The following is a 14,117-nucleotide window of genomic DNA, read 5'->3' on the forward strand; positions in this document are numbered from 1 at the left end:
CATGTGGCTGTAGGGAGAGTTCTGTCATGGACCAAAGCAGAGCTGAGAGCCTCCCTTTCCAGGAGGAGTAAGCAAAATATTGCATTTCACATTCATTCATTCACTCGTTCATTTGTTTACTGTACGTTTACTGAGAACCTACTATGTTCTTGGCATTCTTTGAGAGACCAAGCGTAGAATAACTTAATTAGACAAGAATCCTGCCCTCCATGGTGCTTATGTTCAGGAGTGGAGGGTAGGTTGTGAGGAGAAGAAACAGGAAATCCACAAATTAAAAAAAAAAAACAAAAAAACACCATAATTTCAGATAGTGAATCCCATGAAGCAAATTAGTCAAGGAGTGTAACTTGCAGATTATAAGGCAGGAATATGGGGTTAGAGGGTGACTACTGTACATAGAGGTCCCATCATAAAAGCTGCTCTTCATTGTGTAAAAGGAGCTGGCGTGTGTGTGTGTGTCGGGGGGTATATTTCTTGATGATCACGCATCGTCACAGTCTATGTATCTGAACACAGTTGTATAAGCATACACTTAAATAATTGACTGATTTTCACAGGGAATTATACTCAGTATCTTGTAATAACCTATAAGGGAAAAGAATCTGAAAAAATATATATATATATGACAATCACTTTGCCGTACACCTGAAACTAACACAACATTGTAAATCAACTATACTTCAATTAATTCAAAAAAATTGACTAATTTTTTTTCCCCTACAGCAAAGGAGAAAGGAGAGAAGAAGTTGTTTGGCTTCTCCTTTGTCCCCCTGATGCAGGAAGATGGTAGGACTCTTCCAGATGGCACTCACGAGCTCATTGTGCATAAGGTAACGTCAGTCAGATGCTGGGGGCAGCTGTGAAAAACAGGGCTGAATTATTAGCTCACTGTCTTATCCTCACTGTGGAAAAGAGAAAAAAATGACTGCAAAGATACTCTTCTGGAAGATTGCTGACAGGGAGAGTGACTTTTGAGAATATTGTCTCTATACTCTGTCATATTCTAACACCTATTTTAAGGATGATTTATTTTTTCATCTTAATTGAAGTGTAGGTATTTGGGTAAGTCTATAGGGTGACATTAAAGTCCTTTCTCTTGCTGTGATAGGATTAGATAAACCTTACAAAGAAATTTTTAAATACTCCCAATACCTGCTTTCTTATCTGAAGATCTGTATACCCCCGGAAGCAAATTAAGCAAGGTCAGCTTTACATTTTTCTTGTCTGCTGCTCTCGCTAAGCAAGCAGAGAAATGGCTGTTCTTTGTCGTGACAACTTTAGTGGTTGTTACTTTCTATTTTTTGCATCAAGAATTGTCATTAAAAGCATTTGGAATAAAGGATAGTGTAGGAGGCAACAAAAAGAAAACTCACAAAACAAGAGATCCTTAGAAGTTATCGGAGAATACCAGTAATAATGAAGTATAGAATAAAAACACTAGCAACTATGAAAGAGAGAATTAAAGTACATGATCTTCTCCAAAATATTTCTCCTTTGCGTTTCTCTGTTTCTGTAAGCACATGCTATTCCAAGCTCTTGTCAGCTCTCACCTGGGCTAACTAGTCCTGCCGACCTGCACCTTATCTCCCTCTAGTCCTTTTTCCAGCCAGCCAGGGCGACCCATCTAAGGTGCAGATCTCACCAGGCCCCTTTCTGATATAAACCCACTGAAAAGCTCCCCATTGCCAAGAGGGAAAATTGCAGGCTTTTAGCATGTGTCAGGCTGCCTCTTCCCTATTGCTTCACCTCTCAGCACTTCCGGTCGTCTACCTAATGCCATAGCCACATCAGCTCTTTCTGGTTCCTCACCTCCTGCCTGCTGGTTCCCCCTGCTCCACCTGGCACTCCTGGCACACCTGCCGCCCCCTGTCTCCCCACAGCTGACACTTCTTCATCCACAGAGGCGCACCTTGGCCAGAACCTTTATTCAGGAGAATGGTCCCCACGCCGCAGCCCCCTGCTCCCTGGATTTCCAGCTGGCTAAGTGCGCTCCCATGTGTTCCCTGGATATCTGCACACACCTCTTACCATTGTCCTCATTACATTGTCCCATGATTGTCTGGTGATCCCTTGACTTAACTCTGGTAGATATATGAGCCCTTCAGGAGCAACAGCTGTGTCAGAGGGGGTCTGGCATGCGGCAGATACGCAGTGAAGATATACTGAATGAATGAAGGAGATTACAAACAAAAACTTTCTTTACCTTTGGATTATTGCTAGTAAAATCAGTGTCCCTGCACAACACACCTGGCAGTTTTTGTTTGTGTATGTATGTGTATGTGTATATTTCTTGAATCGTTTATTTTCTAATTGTTTGTTCAACACATTGACTGCAAACCGCAGGGCAGGCCCTCTTCTAGTGACTGGGAATATAGTGGCAAACAAAACAGTTAAAGTCCCTCCATTGCTGACACTTACATGCTCTAGACTTCAAAAGTGGCTTAAAGGAGCTCACAGTGTTAAAATACAAAGAAAAAATATTTTAAAACAGAGTAACCACTAAAGCAAACAGAGGAGCTCAATGCACTAGACACCTGAGAATCTATTTATATCACCTTTAGGTCTGAGGCCCCTTTATGTGATACGGGTAACATGACAGCCAATGTCTTCAGCTACAGTTTTCCAAAAGACATTAATGGTACTTGATATGAATGTTTGTGATCTTGCCTCTGCATACCATTAAATCTTCACACAGAAAAGGCAAGAGCTAAGGTTATCATTAGCTTCCTAATAATATTTAGAAGAATAAATCACTTCTTTATGGCATTTCACCATGTGGGCTCTCTCACCTGTGGGTCAGAGGGTGTTTTTTGGGCAGGTGCTAAGTTTCCAGTCAAGTTCAGGTTGACTTCCTCTAAACTGGTATGAATAACACCAAGATTCTTATTTGCTAATTAGAGATACCCATATACTTAAAATGCCGGGAGGACAAGTAGCAGAGCTTCCTTCTCCATGTGAGCATTTAGGAGTCCAACTGGTATTGATTCCCAGACAATCATTCTACTCCGTTACCAGGGGCCATTTTTCTCAGAAGTAGAGCTTTGAATCATCTCAAGCCCTTCCACAAATTTTCACTGAATACTCAGAATTACAATCCATAAAGCATTATGAAAATTTATTTGAGCGTCAACAATTTAAACGGCAGGTTCCCAATGATCTTTCTCCATCACAAAGGAGGCTGAGGATGGTATCTGTAGATCATCTAATTTGAGGCAGACCTACATTCTGTAGATCCATCAGGAAGCATTAGCTCCACAGAAAAACCCTAAGTAGCTGAGTTGTCTTATGATTAGGGTTATTGTTGCTTAAAGAGGTATGGAATACCTGCCAAGCATAACATCTTACGTTTTTCGTTTAGTTGATGCCATGGTTTTCTTTTTCATAGCACTGAGCCAAGAAGTTCAGTTTCAGCTTAAGGCCACTTGCAGGTTATGATTATAAACCCATATTATGAGCATAATGCTTACCCTTCCTCTGCCATGGAAGGAAGGAGCACAGCCTCCTGATGATTGCAGCCTGGAATTTATTAATTAAAGAAAAATTGAACGAAAAAAACAAAGTTAGGGAGACGAGTGGATTTCAAATTACTGGGTAAAAAATATAGCCCATCTAATAAGTGGTGTTGAGATGACCACAGTGCATGTTAGAGGGAAAAATAAAGAGCTGGATCATTACCTTGCTTCTTATACCAAAGCAATTTCCAGATTATATGTAAAAAATAAATCTGTAAGAGCCTACATACTATGAGTGAACATTTTTAGAAAGTTTAGGTAAAGAGGGCCTTTCTAATGATGCCTCTCAAATGTTACAAATCAGGTACAAAAAAATGTGTAACTTTGTCTAAATAAAGTTTAAAACCTTTTTATTGATAAAATCATCATAATCAAGGCTAAAAGACACATGATAAACTGAAACATGGTTGCAACACAGCTTACCAAGGGGGACTATTCCCAGTTTACCAGAAGTTATCATAAATAAGTTAAAAAAAAAAAGAAAAAATTTGCTAAATGTTACAAACAAGCTATTCAAAAATAATAAACGCAAGAATATAAGATAAATATATGAATAATCAAAGAAATGTAAGTTAAATAAAGAATGGGAAATCTTTTGGCCTATTAGGTTGGTAAAGACTTTTAAAACTGAGAATTGGCAAAGAAGACTAAAGGGAAACGAACACTCTCTTTCATTCATAGAGGGAAATGTGAATAGTATTGTCTTTCTGTAGGACAGTTTGGCAATACAATATTTTAAATGTGTATATCCTTTGGCTCAGCCATTCCACATCTTGGTATTTATTGGGAGAAGATAATCAGATAAGGTAAGCAAACATGATTCAACGATGATCAATACAGATTCCTTAAAATATGGAAAAACTTGAAAGTAAACTAAATTACGAATAACATAGGTCTGGTTAGATACATGAGTTAGTTATATCCATATAATGAATGAAATACTACATAGTTATTGAAATAATGTCTAGTGGAAATTTTTATGTGCATAGAAAAATGTTTATAATATATTGATAAACAGCATTTTATATATGCATACATTTAGTGTAAGACCATTTTTATAAAATTATTTAACTGCATGTCCACATGTATATGTGTGCATAGCAATGCTTGGAAGGATGTCCTAAAATATTAACAACGACTTTATTTTTACATTTCTTTCTTTTTTTTCTTCCTTTTCAGTGGTTCACACGAAAGTTTTCTCTTTTTTTTTTTTTTTTTTACATCTTTATTGGAGTATAATTGCTTTACAATCGTGTTAGTTTCTGGTGTATAACAAAGTGAATCAGCTGTACATATACATACATCCCCATATCTCCTCCTCTTGCATCTCCCTCCCAGCCTCCCTATCCCACCCCTCTAGGTGGACACAAAGCACCGAGCTGATCTCCCTGTGCTATGCAGCTGCTTCCCACTAGCTATCTATTTTACATTTGGTAGTATATATATGTCCATACCACTCTCTCACTTCATCCCAGCTTACCCTTCCTCCTCCACGTGTCCTCAAGTCCAATTCTATGTCTGTGTCTTTATTCCTGTCCTGCCCCTAGGTTCTTCAGAACGTTTTTTTTGTTTGTTTGTTTTTTAGATTCCATATATATGTGTTACCATACAGTATTTGTTTTTCTCTTCCTGACTTACTTCACTCTGTATGACAGTCTATAGGTCCATCCACCTCTTTACAAATAACTCAATTTCATTTCTTTTTATGGCAGAGTAATATTCTATTGTATATATGTGCCACATCTTCTTTATCCATTCATCTGTTGATGGACAATTATGTTGCTTCCATGTCCTGGCTATTGTAAATAGAGCTGCAGTGAAGATTGTGGTACATGACTCTTTTTGAATTATGGTTTTCTCAGGGTATATGCCCAGTAGTGGGATTGCTGGGTCATATGGTAGCTCTGTTTTTAGTTTTTTAAGGAACCTCCATACTGTTCTCCATAGTGGCTGTATCAGTTTACATTCCCACCAACAGAGCAAGAGGGTTTCCTTTTCTCCACACCCTCTCCAGCATTTATTGTTTATAGATTTTTTGATGATGGCCATTCTGACTGGTGTGAGGTGATACCTCATTGTAGTTTTGATTTGCATTTCCCTAATGATTAGTGACGTTGAGCATACATTCATGTGTTTCTTGGCAATCTGTATATCTTCTTTGGAGAAATGTCTATTTAGGTTTTCTGCCCGTTTCTGGACTGGGTTGTTTGTTTTTTGATATTGAGCTGCATGAGCTGCTAGTATATTTTGGAGATTAATCCTTTGTCAGTTGCTTCATTTGCAAATATTTTCTTCCATTCTGAGGGTTGTCTTTTCATCTTATTTATGGTTTCCTTTGCTGTGCAAAAACTTTTAAATTTCATTAGGTTCCATTTGTTTATTTTTGTTTTTATTTCCATTTCTCTAGGAGGTGGATCAAAAAGGATCTTGCTGTGATTTCTGTCATAGAGTGTTCTGCCTGTGTTTTCCTCCAAGAGCGTTACAGTGTCTGGCCTTACATTTAAGTCTTTAATCCATTTTGAGTTTATTTTTGTGTATGATGTTAGGGAGTGTTCTAATTTCATTCTTTTACATGTAGCTCTCCAGTTTTCCCAGCACCACTTATTGAAGAGGCTGTCTTTTCTCCATTGTATATTCTTGCTTCCTTTATCAAAGATAAGGTGACTATGTGTGTGTGAGTTTATCTCTGGGCTTTCTATCCTGTTCCACTGATCTATATTTCTGTTTCTGTGCTGGTACCATACTGTCTTATTTACTGTAGCTTTATAGTATAGTCTGAAGTCAGAGAGCCTGATTCCTCCAGCTCCGTTTTTCTTTCTCAAGATTGCGTTGGCTATTCGGGGTCTTGTGTTTCCATACAAATTGTGCAATTTTTTTGTTCTAGTTGTGTGAAAAATGCCAGTGGTAGTTTGATAGGGATTGCATTGAATCTGTAGATTGCTTTGGGTAGTAGAGTCATTTTCACAGTGTTGATTCTTCCTATCCAAGAACATGGTATATCTCTCCATCTGTTTCTATCATCTTTAATTTCTTTCATCAGTGTCTTATAGTTTTCTGCATAGAGGTCTTTTGTCTCTTTAGGAAGGTTTATTCCTAGGTATTTTATTCTTTTTGTTGCAATGGTAAATGAGAGTGTTTCCTTAATTTCTCTTTCAGATTTTTCATCATTAGTGTATAGGAGTGCAAGAGATTGCTGTGCATTTATTTTGTATTCTGCTACTTTACCAAATTCATTGATTAGCTCTAGTAGTTTTCTGGTAGCATCTTTAGGATTCTCTATGTATAGTATCATGTCATCTGCAAACAGTGACAGTTTTACTTCCTTTCTGATTTGGATTCCTTTTATCTCTTTTTCTACTCTGACTGCTGTGGTTAAAACTTCCAAAACTATGTTGAATAATAGTGGTGAGAGTGGGCAAGGGCAACCTTGTCTTGTTCCTGATCTTAGTGGAAATGGTTTCAGTTTTTCGCCATTGAGAATGATATTGGCTGTGGGTTTGTCATATATGGCCTTTATTATGTGGAGGTAAGTTCCCTCTATGACTACTTTCTGGAGGGTTTTTATCATAAACGGGTATTGAATTTTGTCAAAAGCTTTTTCTGCATCTATTGAGATGATCATATGGTTTTTTTCCTTCAATTTGTTAATATGGTGTATCACATTGATTGATTTGCGTATATTGAAGAATCCTTGCATTCCTGGGATAAACCCTACTTGATCATAGTGTATGATCCTTTTAATGTGCTGTTGGATTCTGTTTGCTAGTATTTTGTTGAGGATTTTTGCATCTATGCTCATCAGTGATATTGGCCGGTAGTTTTCTTTGTGACATCTTTGTCTGGTTTTGGTATCAGGGTGATGATGGCCTCAGAATGAGTTTGGAAATGTTCCTCCCTCTGCTATATTTTTGAAGAGTTTGAGAAGGATAGATGTTAGCTCTTCTCTAAATGTTTGATAGAATTCGCCTGTGAAGCCATCTGGTCCTGGGCTTTTGTTTGTTGGAAGATTTTTAATCACAGTTTCAATTTCAGTGCTTGTGATTGGTCTGTTTATATTTTCTATTTCTTCCTGGTTCAGTCTCGGAAGGTTGTGCTTTTCTAAGAATTTGTCCATTTCTTCCAGGTTGTCCATTTTCTTGGCATAGAGTTGCTTGTAGTAATCTCTCATGTCTTTTGTATTTCTGTGGTGTCAGTTGTTACTTCTCCTTTTTCCTTTCTAATTCTATTGATTTGAGTCTTGTCCCTTATTTTCTTGATGAGTCTGGCTAGGGGTTTATCAATTTTGTTTATCTTCTCAAAGAACCAGCTTTTGGTTTTATTGATCTATGCTATTGTTTCCTTCATTTCTTTTTCATTTATTTCTGATGTGATCTTTATGATTTCTTTCCTTCTGCTAACTTTGGGGTTTTTTTGTTCTTTCTCCTATTGCTTTAGTTGTAAGCTTAGGTTGTTTATTTAAGATGTTTCTTGGTTCTTGAGGTAGGACTGTATTGTTATAAACGGCCCTCTTTGAACTGCTTTTAACTGTATCCCACAGGTTTTGGGTCATCGTGTTTTCATTGTCATTTGTTTCTAGGTATTTTTTGATTTCCTCTTTGATTTCTTCAGTGATCTCTTGGTTATTTAGTAGTGTATTATTTAGCCGCCATGTGTTTGTACTTTTTACAGCTCTTTTCCTATAATTGATATCCAGTCTCATAGCATTGTAACCAGAAAAGATACTTGATACGACTTCAATTTTCTTAAATTTACCAAGGCTTGATTTGTGACCCAAGCTAGATCATAGCATGGGTCACAAATCAAGAATGTTCCATGAGTACTTGAGAAAAAAGTGCATTCTGTTGTTTTGGATGGAATGTCCTATAACTATCAATTAAGTCCATGTTTTTTAATGTATCATTTAAAGCTGTAATTCCTTATTTATTTTCATTTTGGTTGATCTGTCCATTGGTGAAAGTGGGGTGTTAAAGTTCCCTACTATTATTGTGTTACTGTTGATTTCCCCTTTTATCATTGTTAGCATTTGTCTTGTGTATTGAAATGCTCCTGTATTGGGTGCATAAATATTTACAATTTTTATATCTTCTTCTTGGATTGATCCCTTGGTCATTATGTAGTGTTCTTCTTTGTCTCTTGTAATAATCTTTATTTTAAAATCTATTTTTTCTCATATGAGACCTGCTACTCCAGCTTTCTTTTGATTTGCATTTGCATGGAATATCTTTTTCCATCCCCTTACATTCAGTCTGTATGTGTCCCTAGGTCTGAAGTGGGTCTCTTGCAGACAGCATATGTACGGGTCTTGTTTTTGTATCCATTCAGCCAGTCTTTGTCTTTTGGTTGGAGCATTTAATCCATGTACATTTACGGTAGTTATCGATATGTATGTTCCTATTACCATTTTCTTAATTGTTTTGGGTTTGTTATTGTAAGTCTTTTCCTTCTCTTGTGTTTCCTGCCTAGAGAAGTTCCTTTAGCTTTTGTTGTAAAGCTTTTTTGGTGGTGCTGAATTCTCTTAGCTTTTGCTTATCTCTAAAGGTTTTAATTTCTCCATCGAGTCTGAATGAGATCCTTACTGGGTAGAGTAGTCTTGGTTGTAGGTTTTTTCCTTTCATCACTTTAAATATGTCCTGCCACTCCCTTCAGGCTTGCAGACTTTCTCTGAAAGATGAGCTGTTAACCTTCTGGGCATTCCCTTGTATGTTAATTGTTGCTTTTCCCTCGCTGCTTTTAATATTTTTTCTTTGTATTTAATTTTTGATAGTTTGATTAATATGTGTCTTGGGGTGTTTCTCCTTGGATTTATCCTATATGGGACTCTCTGTGCTTCCTGGACTTGATTGAATATTTCCTTACCCATATTAGGGAAGTTTTCAACTATAATCTCTTCAAGTATTTTCTCAGTCCCTTTTTTTTCCTCTACTTCTTCTGGTACCCCTATAATTCAAATGTTGGTGCATTTAATGTTGTGCCAGAGGTCTCCGAGATTGTCCTCAATTCTTTTCATTCTCTTTTGTTTATTCTGCTCTGCAGTAGTTATTTCCACTATTTTATCTTCCAGGTCACTTATCCATTCTTCTGCCTCCATTATTCTGCTATTGATTCCTTCTAGAGAATTTTAATTTCATTTATTGTGTTCTTCATCATTGTTTGTTTGCCCTTTAGTTCTTCTTGGTCCTTGTTAAACATTTCTAGTATTTTCTCCATTCTCTGTCCAAGAATTTGTATTATCTTTACTATCATTACTCTGAATTCTTTGTCAGGTAGACTGCCTATTTCCTCTTCATTTGTTTGGTCTGGTGGGTTTTTACCTTACTTCTTCATCTGCTGTGTATTTCTCTGTCTTCTCATTTTGTTTAACGTACTGTGTTTGGGGTCTTCGTTTCACAGGCTGTAGGTTCGGAGTTCCCATTGTTTTTGGTGTCTGCTCCCAGTGGTTAAGGTTGGTTCAGTGAGTTGTGTAGGCTTCTTGGTGCAGGGAAGTGGTGCCTGTGTTCAGGTGGATAAGTCTGGGTCTTGTGTTTTTGGTGGGCAGGACCACACCCTGTGGTGTGTTTTGGGGTGTCTCTGAACTTATTATGATTTTAGGCAGCCTCTCTACTAATGGGTGGTTTTGTGTTCCTGTCTTGCTAGTTGTTTGGCATGGGGTGTGCAGCATTGTAGCTTGGTGGTCGTTGACTGGAACTGGGTCTTAGTGTTGAGACAGAGATCTCTGGGAGAACTCTCGCCAATTGATATAATGCGGGGCCAGGAGGTCTCTGGTGGTCCAGTGTCCTCAGCTTGGCTCTTCCATCTCAGAGGCTGAGGCCTGACAGCCAGCCAGAGCACCAAGACCCTGTCAGCCACACAGCTCAGAAGAAAAGGGAGGGAGGGAGGGAAATAAATAAATAAATAAAATAAAGTTATTAAAATAGAAAAAAATTATTAAAAATAAAAAAGGTAATAAAAAAAGGAGAAAGAATGAAGAGAGCAGCGAAACCAAAAAACAAATCCTCCAATGATAACAAGTGCTAAAAACTATAATAAAAAAAAAAACAAAAAGAAAAAACGGACAGTCAGAACCCTAGGACAAATGGCAAAAGCAGTGCTATAGAGACAAATCACAGAAAGAAGCATACACATACACACTCACAAAAAGAGAAAAAGGAAAAAAAAATTATATATATATATAAAATTAAAAAAGGACGAGAGCAGCCAAATCAGTAAACAAATCTACCAGTGATAATAAGCTCTAAATACTAAACTAAGATAAACATAAAACCAGGAGCAAATTAGATGCAGAAAGCAAACTCCAAGTCTACAGTTGCTCCCAAAGTCCACCTCCTCAATTTGGGATGATTCGTTTTCTATTCAGGTATTCCACAGATGCAGGGTACATCAAGTTGATTGTGGAGATTTAATCCGCTGCTCCTGAGGCTGCTGGAAGAGATTTCCCTTTCTCTTCTTTGTTCACACAGCTGCCGGGGTTCAGCTTTGGATTTGGTGCCGCCTCTGAGTGTAGGTCTCCTGAGGGCATCTTTTGGGAGGTCTGAGGTCTTCTGCCAGCATTCAGTAGGTGTTCTGTAGGAGTTGTTCCACACGTAGATGTAGTTTTGATGTATTTGTGGGGAGGAAGGTGATCTCCATGTCTTACTCCTTCGCCATCTTGAAGGCGCCCCCAGCTTCAGTCTACTTGAAAGCAGTGGCCTCTAAAATCTCAGCAATGGCAGCAAGAGAGGAATCCTCTGCAGTCTCCTCTCTGAAAAGTAGGACACCGTGCCATGTGTCAGTGCAGTATATGGGGAAATCCATGGGTGACATCAGAGTGTCCTTTGTGACTCAGGGGTCTGTCTGTCAAGCCAAAGAGCCGTCATGCACAGCACCATCCTCTTCTGAAAATTCCTGCATCCAGGCTTCACATGCAGAGCTCCATCAGAAGGATCCTGAGTGCCCCCCAAATCCTGCCTGGCTTCAGCCCCAGTGACCTCTCTGAACCTATTCCCTGTCTTCAGAACAGTCAGGATTAGCACTCAGTTTTGCTGGGAGAATAAGTGCATGCAAAATGCCTGGCTTCGAGCCCTTACTGAAACCAAGCAGGACCCAGTGGGACTCCTGGGCACAAAAGTATTTTTACATTTCTTAAAGGTTTTATTAGTGGGCACATATCATTTAAAGACATTAAAATCTTCATTTTGAAAAAGTAAAAATGAGAAGAGACAGAAAGTTGTACTTAGCTTTGTTTTATACCATTTAATTATGGAGATTGATCTAACTAAAGGCCATTCTTCTGTCATAAAATCTTGACAGTATTGTTAATGGGAAGGTTTTGAAGAAACATTAATTGTCTCAGATCTTTATAAACCATATTCCATGTCATTCATTGACAGATACTGTCTATGAAATCTAAGGTTGATGAAAGACGGAAAAAAATGCTTTTAAATAAAGTGTCCTTAACTCCTTGTAGATATGACACAGAGAATAACTGTGGCTCATAGTAGGCTATTTAGATTTAAAATCTACTTGCTCCTTGTGTAAGGTATTAGTTTGAAAGACTCAATCCTGTGGTGAGCCAAGAAAAAAAGCTGCTGTGTTGAAGACTGTTTAATAGCTTAATTTGGGCCTGAGATAGTCTCCCTCTGTGACAATGGCTGGACTCCTCTTCTGAGTGTGTTTTAAGGAAATGGTTCTCACAGAGTTAACAGTCAGTAGTGTGGCAAGGACCTGGACTCATCCTTTATGGCAAGAGCTAAAGAATTCTAAGGGCAAAGCTCCGTTTCAAGGTCGTTTTCACCTTTACATGATTGATAATAAGTTTGGAGGAGTGTTCAATGGAGATAAACTCTGAAATCTACAAAAATCTGAATGTTACAGCTTTAGGAAGGTAAGTGAAAGAACTTGATTAGTCAGCATTAAAGATTTTGTGCTTCCAGAGTCCCGTTTCAGCTCTCAGAACATCAGTAATATATCCAGGTGTTTGATGGCTAAACCCAAAACCTGTCTTTGGAATTGCTAACCTGCTAGTAACAGTATCTAATCTTACTAAGTTCTGTTATTTTGCTGCATTCCGGTAGGATTGTTGTCTTCCTTAACTTTGTAGGGATATTTTTGGCTACCCCCCCGCCAGCTACCTGCTGGAAAGCACGTTAAGAAAAGTTAAAGTTAAGAAAAGCAAGTTAAGCTCATTGAAATAATGAGCTTAAGATAATTCATTTTCTGGAAGTCAAGTCTCTTAAGGAGAATAGTGTGAGAATCCAAAGAAGGAGGGTAGAAAGTTAATAGCTGTGCACTCAAGTCTCCATTCTGACTTACTCCAGTGAAGGATTTTTAGTTCTTAGAAGTACGTTCTAAAATACCGTCAGGGGCTTCCCTGGTGGCTCAGTGGTTAAGCATCTGCCTACCAATGCAGGGGACACGGGTTCGAGCCCTGGTCCAGGAAGATCCGAGATGCCACGGAGCAACTAAGCCCGTGCGCCACAACTACTGAGCCTGCGCTCTAGAGCCTGTGCTCCGCAGCAAGAGAAGCCACTGCAATGAGAAGCCCGTGCACCACAACCAAGAGTAGCCCCCACTTGGCGCAAGGAGAGAAAGCCCTTGCGCAGCAACGAAGACCCAATGTGGCCAAAAATAAATAAATTCATTAATTAATTAAAAATAAAATAAAATACTGTCAGGTCTAGGATGGATGCATAAACAAGTAATAATAATAATACAATCTACCTTTAAAGAAATTGGAGTTTTGCAAATTCATTACTGTTGATTAACACCACTATGGCTCAAGTGACCCAACTTAGCCAGCCTGGGGTTTTGCTCGGTAGAGAATCTGATCCCTTAGAGTGGGATCTATTGCTTCTGAGCAAGAGAAGGGCCAGATAAGAAGTCAGCTAAATAGAGGATGATCATGTTTCCTGGTTGGAAAGGGATTAAGTTAATGTATGGCCTAGATTGCAAGAGTCTTTTATGTGTTTGTTTATTTCACTTTTGCTCCCTAAAAGTTTGTTCATAAACACTTTGTGGCTCATATTTTTTCCCTGCAACTTTTCATTTTCTTATGCTACATCCCAGTTCCTCACCTAGTCCATGGAAGTCCAGCACAGCCCCTCTGCACTTGTTACCGTCTTTGAGGTAGATTTCTCAGATTGAGTTGCTCTCCACTTACCCTTTCCTAGAATATGTTTATATTTATAAGTAAAATGAAAAACATGAGAGGAATCTGAAAAATTCAGATAGACTGATAGGACATCTTGCTCTCCAGAGAACTCTGCATGCTGCTCCAACTATTCTGAAAGAGACGCCTCTGTAACCATGATCAGTAGATCTTAGACAAGCCTGAAACACATCTGTCCACCGTGGGCTTGGGCATAGGAGAATCGGTCATATAACCCTTGTTTTATTATGCACTGTGAGAGAAATTAAATAGTAAACACCTGCAAAATTAAATGAAAAAGTAGATAACCTGGTAAGTTTAGCATGAAAGCATGCCAAACTGAACACAGAAGCTGAACAGGAAAAAAAAAAAAAAAGGCTAAAAAAGGCTAAGATGGGGGAATTCCCTGGTGGTCCAGTGGTTAGGACTCTGCACTTCCACTGCAGGGGGCATAGGTTTGATCCCTGGCCGGGGAACTGAGA

At 38.5% G+C, this 14,117-nt stretch overlaps 1 protein-coding gene across 2 annotated transcripts in view; it reads left to right on the forward strand.

Annotated features, from left to right (window-relative positions):
• Positions 1-14,117, forward strand: part of DOCK4 (dedicator of cytokinesis 4) — a 476,638-nt gene that overhangs the window by 314,974 nt on the left and 147,547 nt on the right. For both annotated transcript variants that reach the window (XM_060305397.1, XM_030857580.2), the window contains exon 16: positions 724-830. In XM_060305397.1, coding sequence (XP_060161380.1) covers positions 724-830 — 107 coding nt within the window. The remainder of the gene's footprint in view (positions 1-723; positions 831-14,117) is intronic.

This window comes from Globicephala melas, chromosome 9 (assembly GCF_963455315.2).
Source record: "Globicephala melas chromosome 9, mGloMel1.2, whole genome shotgun sequence".
In the NCBI taxonomy this organism is placed as follows: domain Eukaryota; kingdom Metazoa; phylum Chordata; class Mammalia; order Artiodactyla; family Delphinidae; genus Globicephala; species Globicephala melas.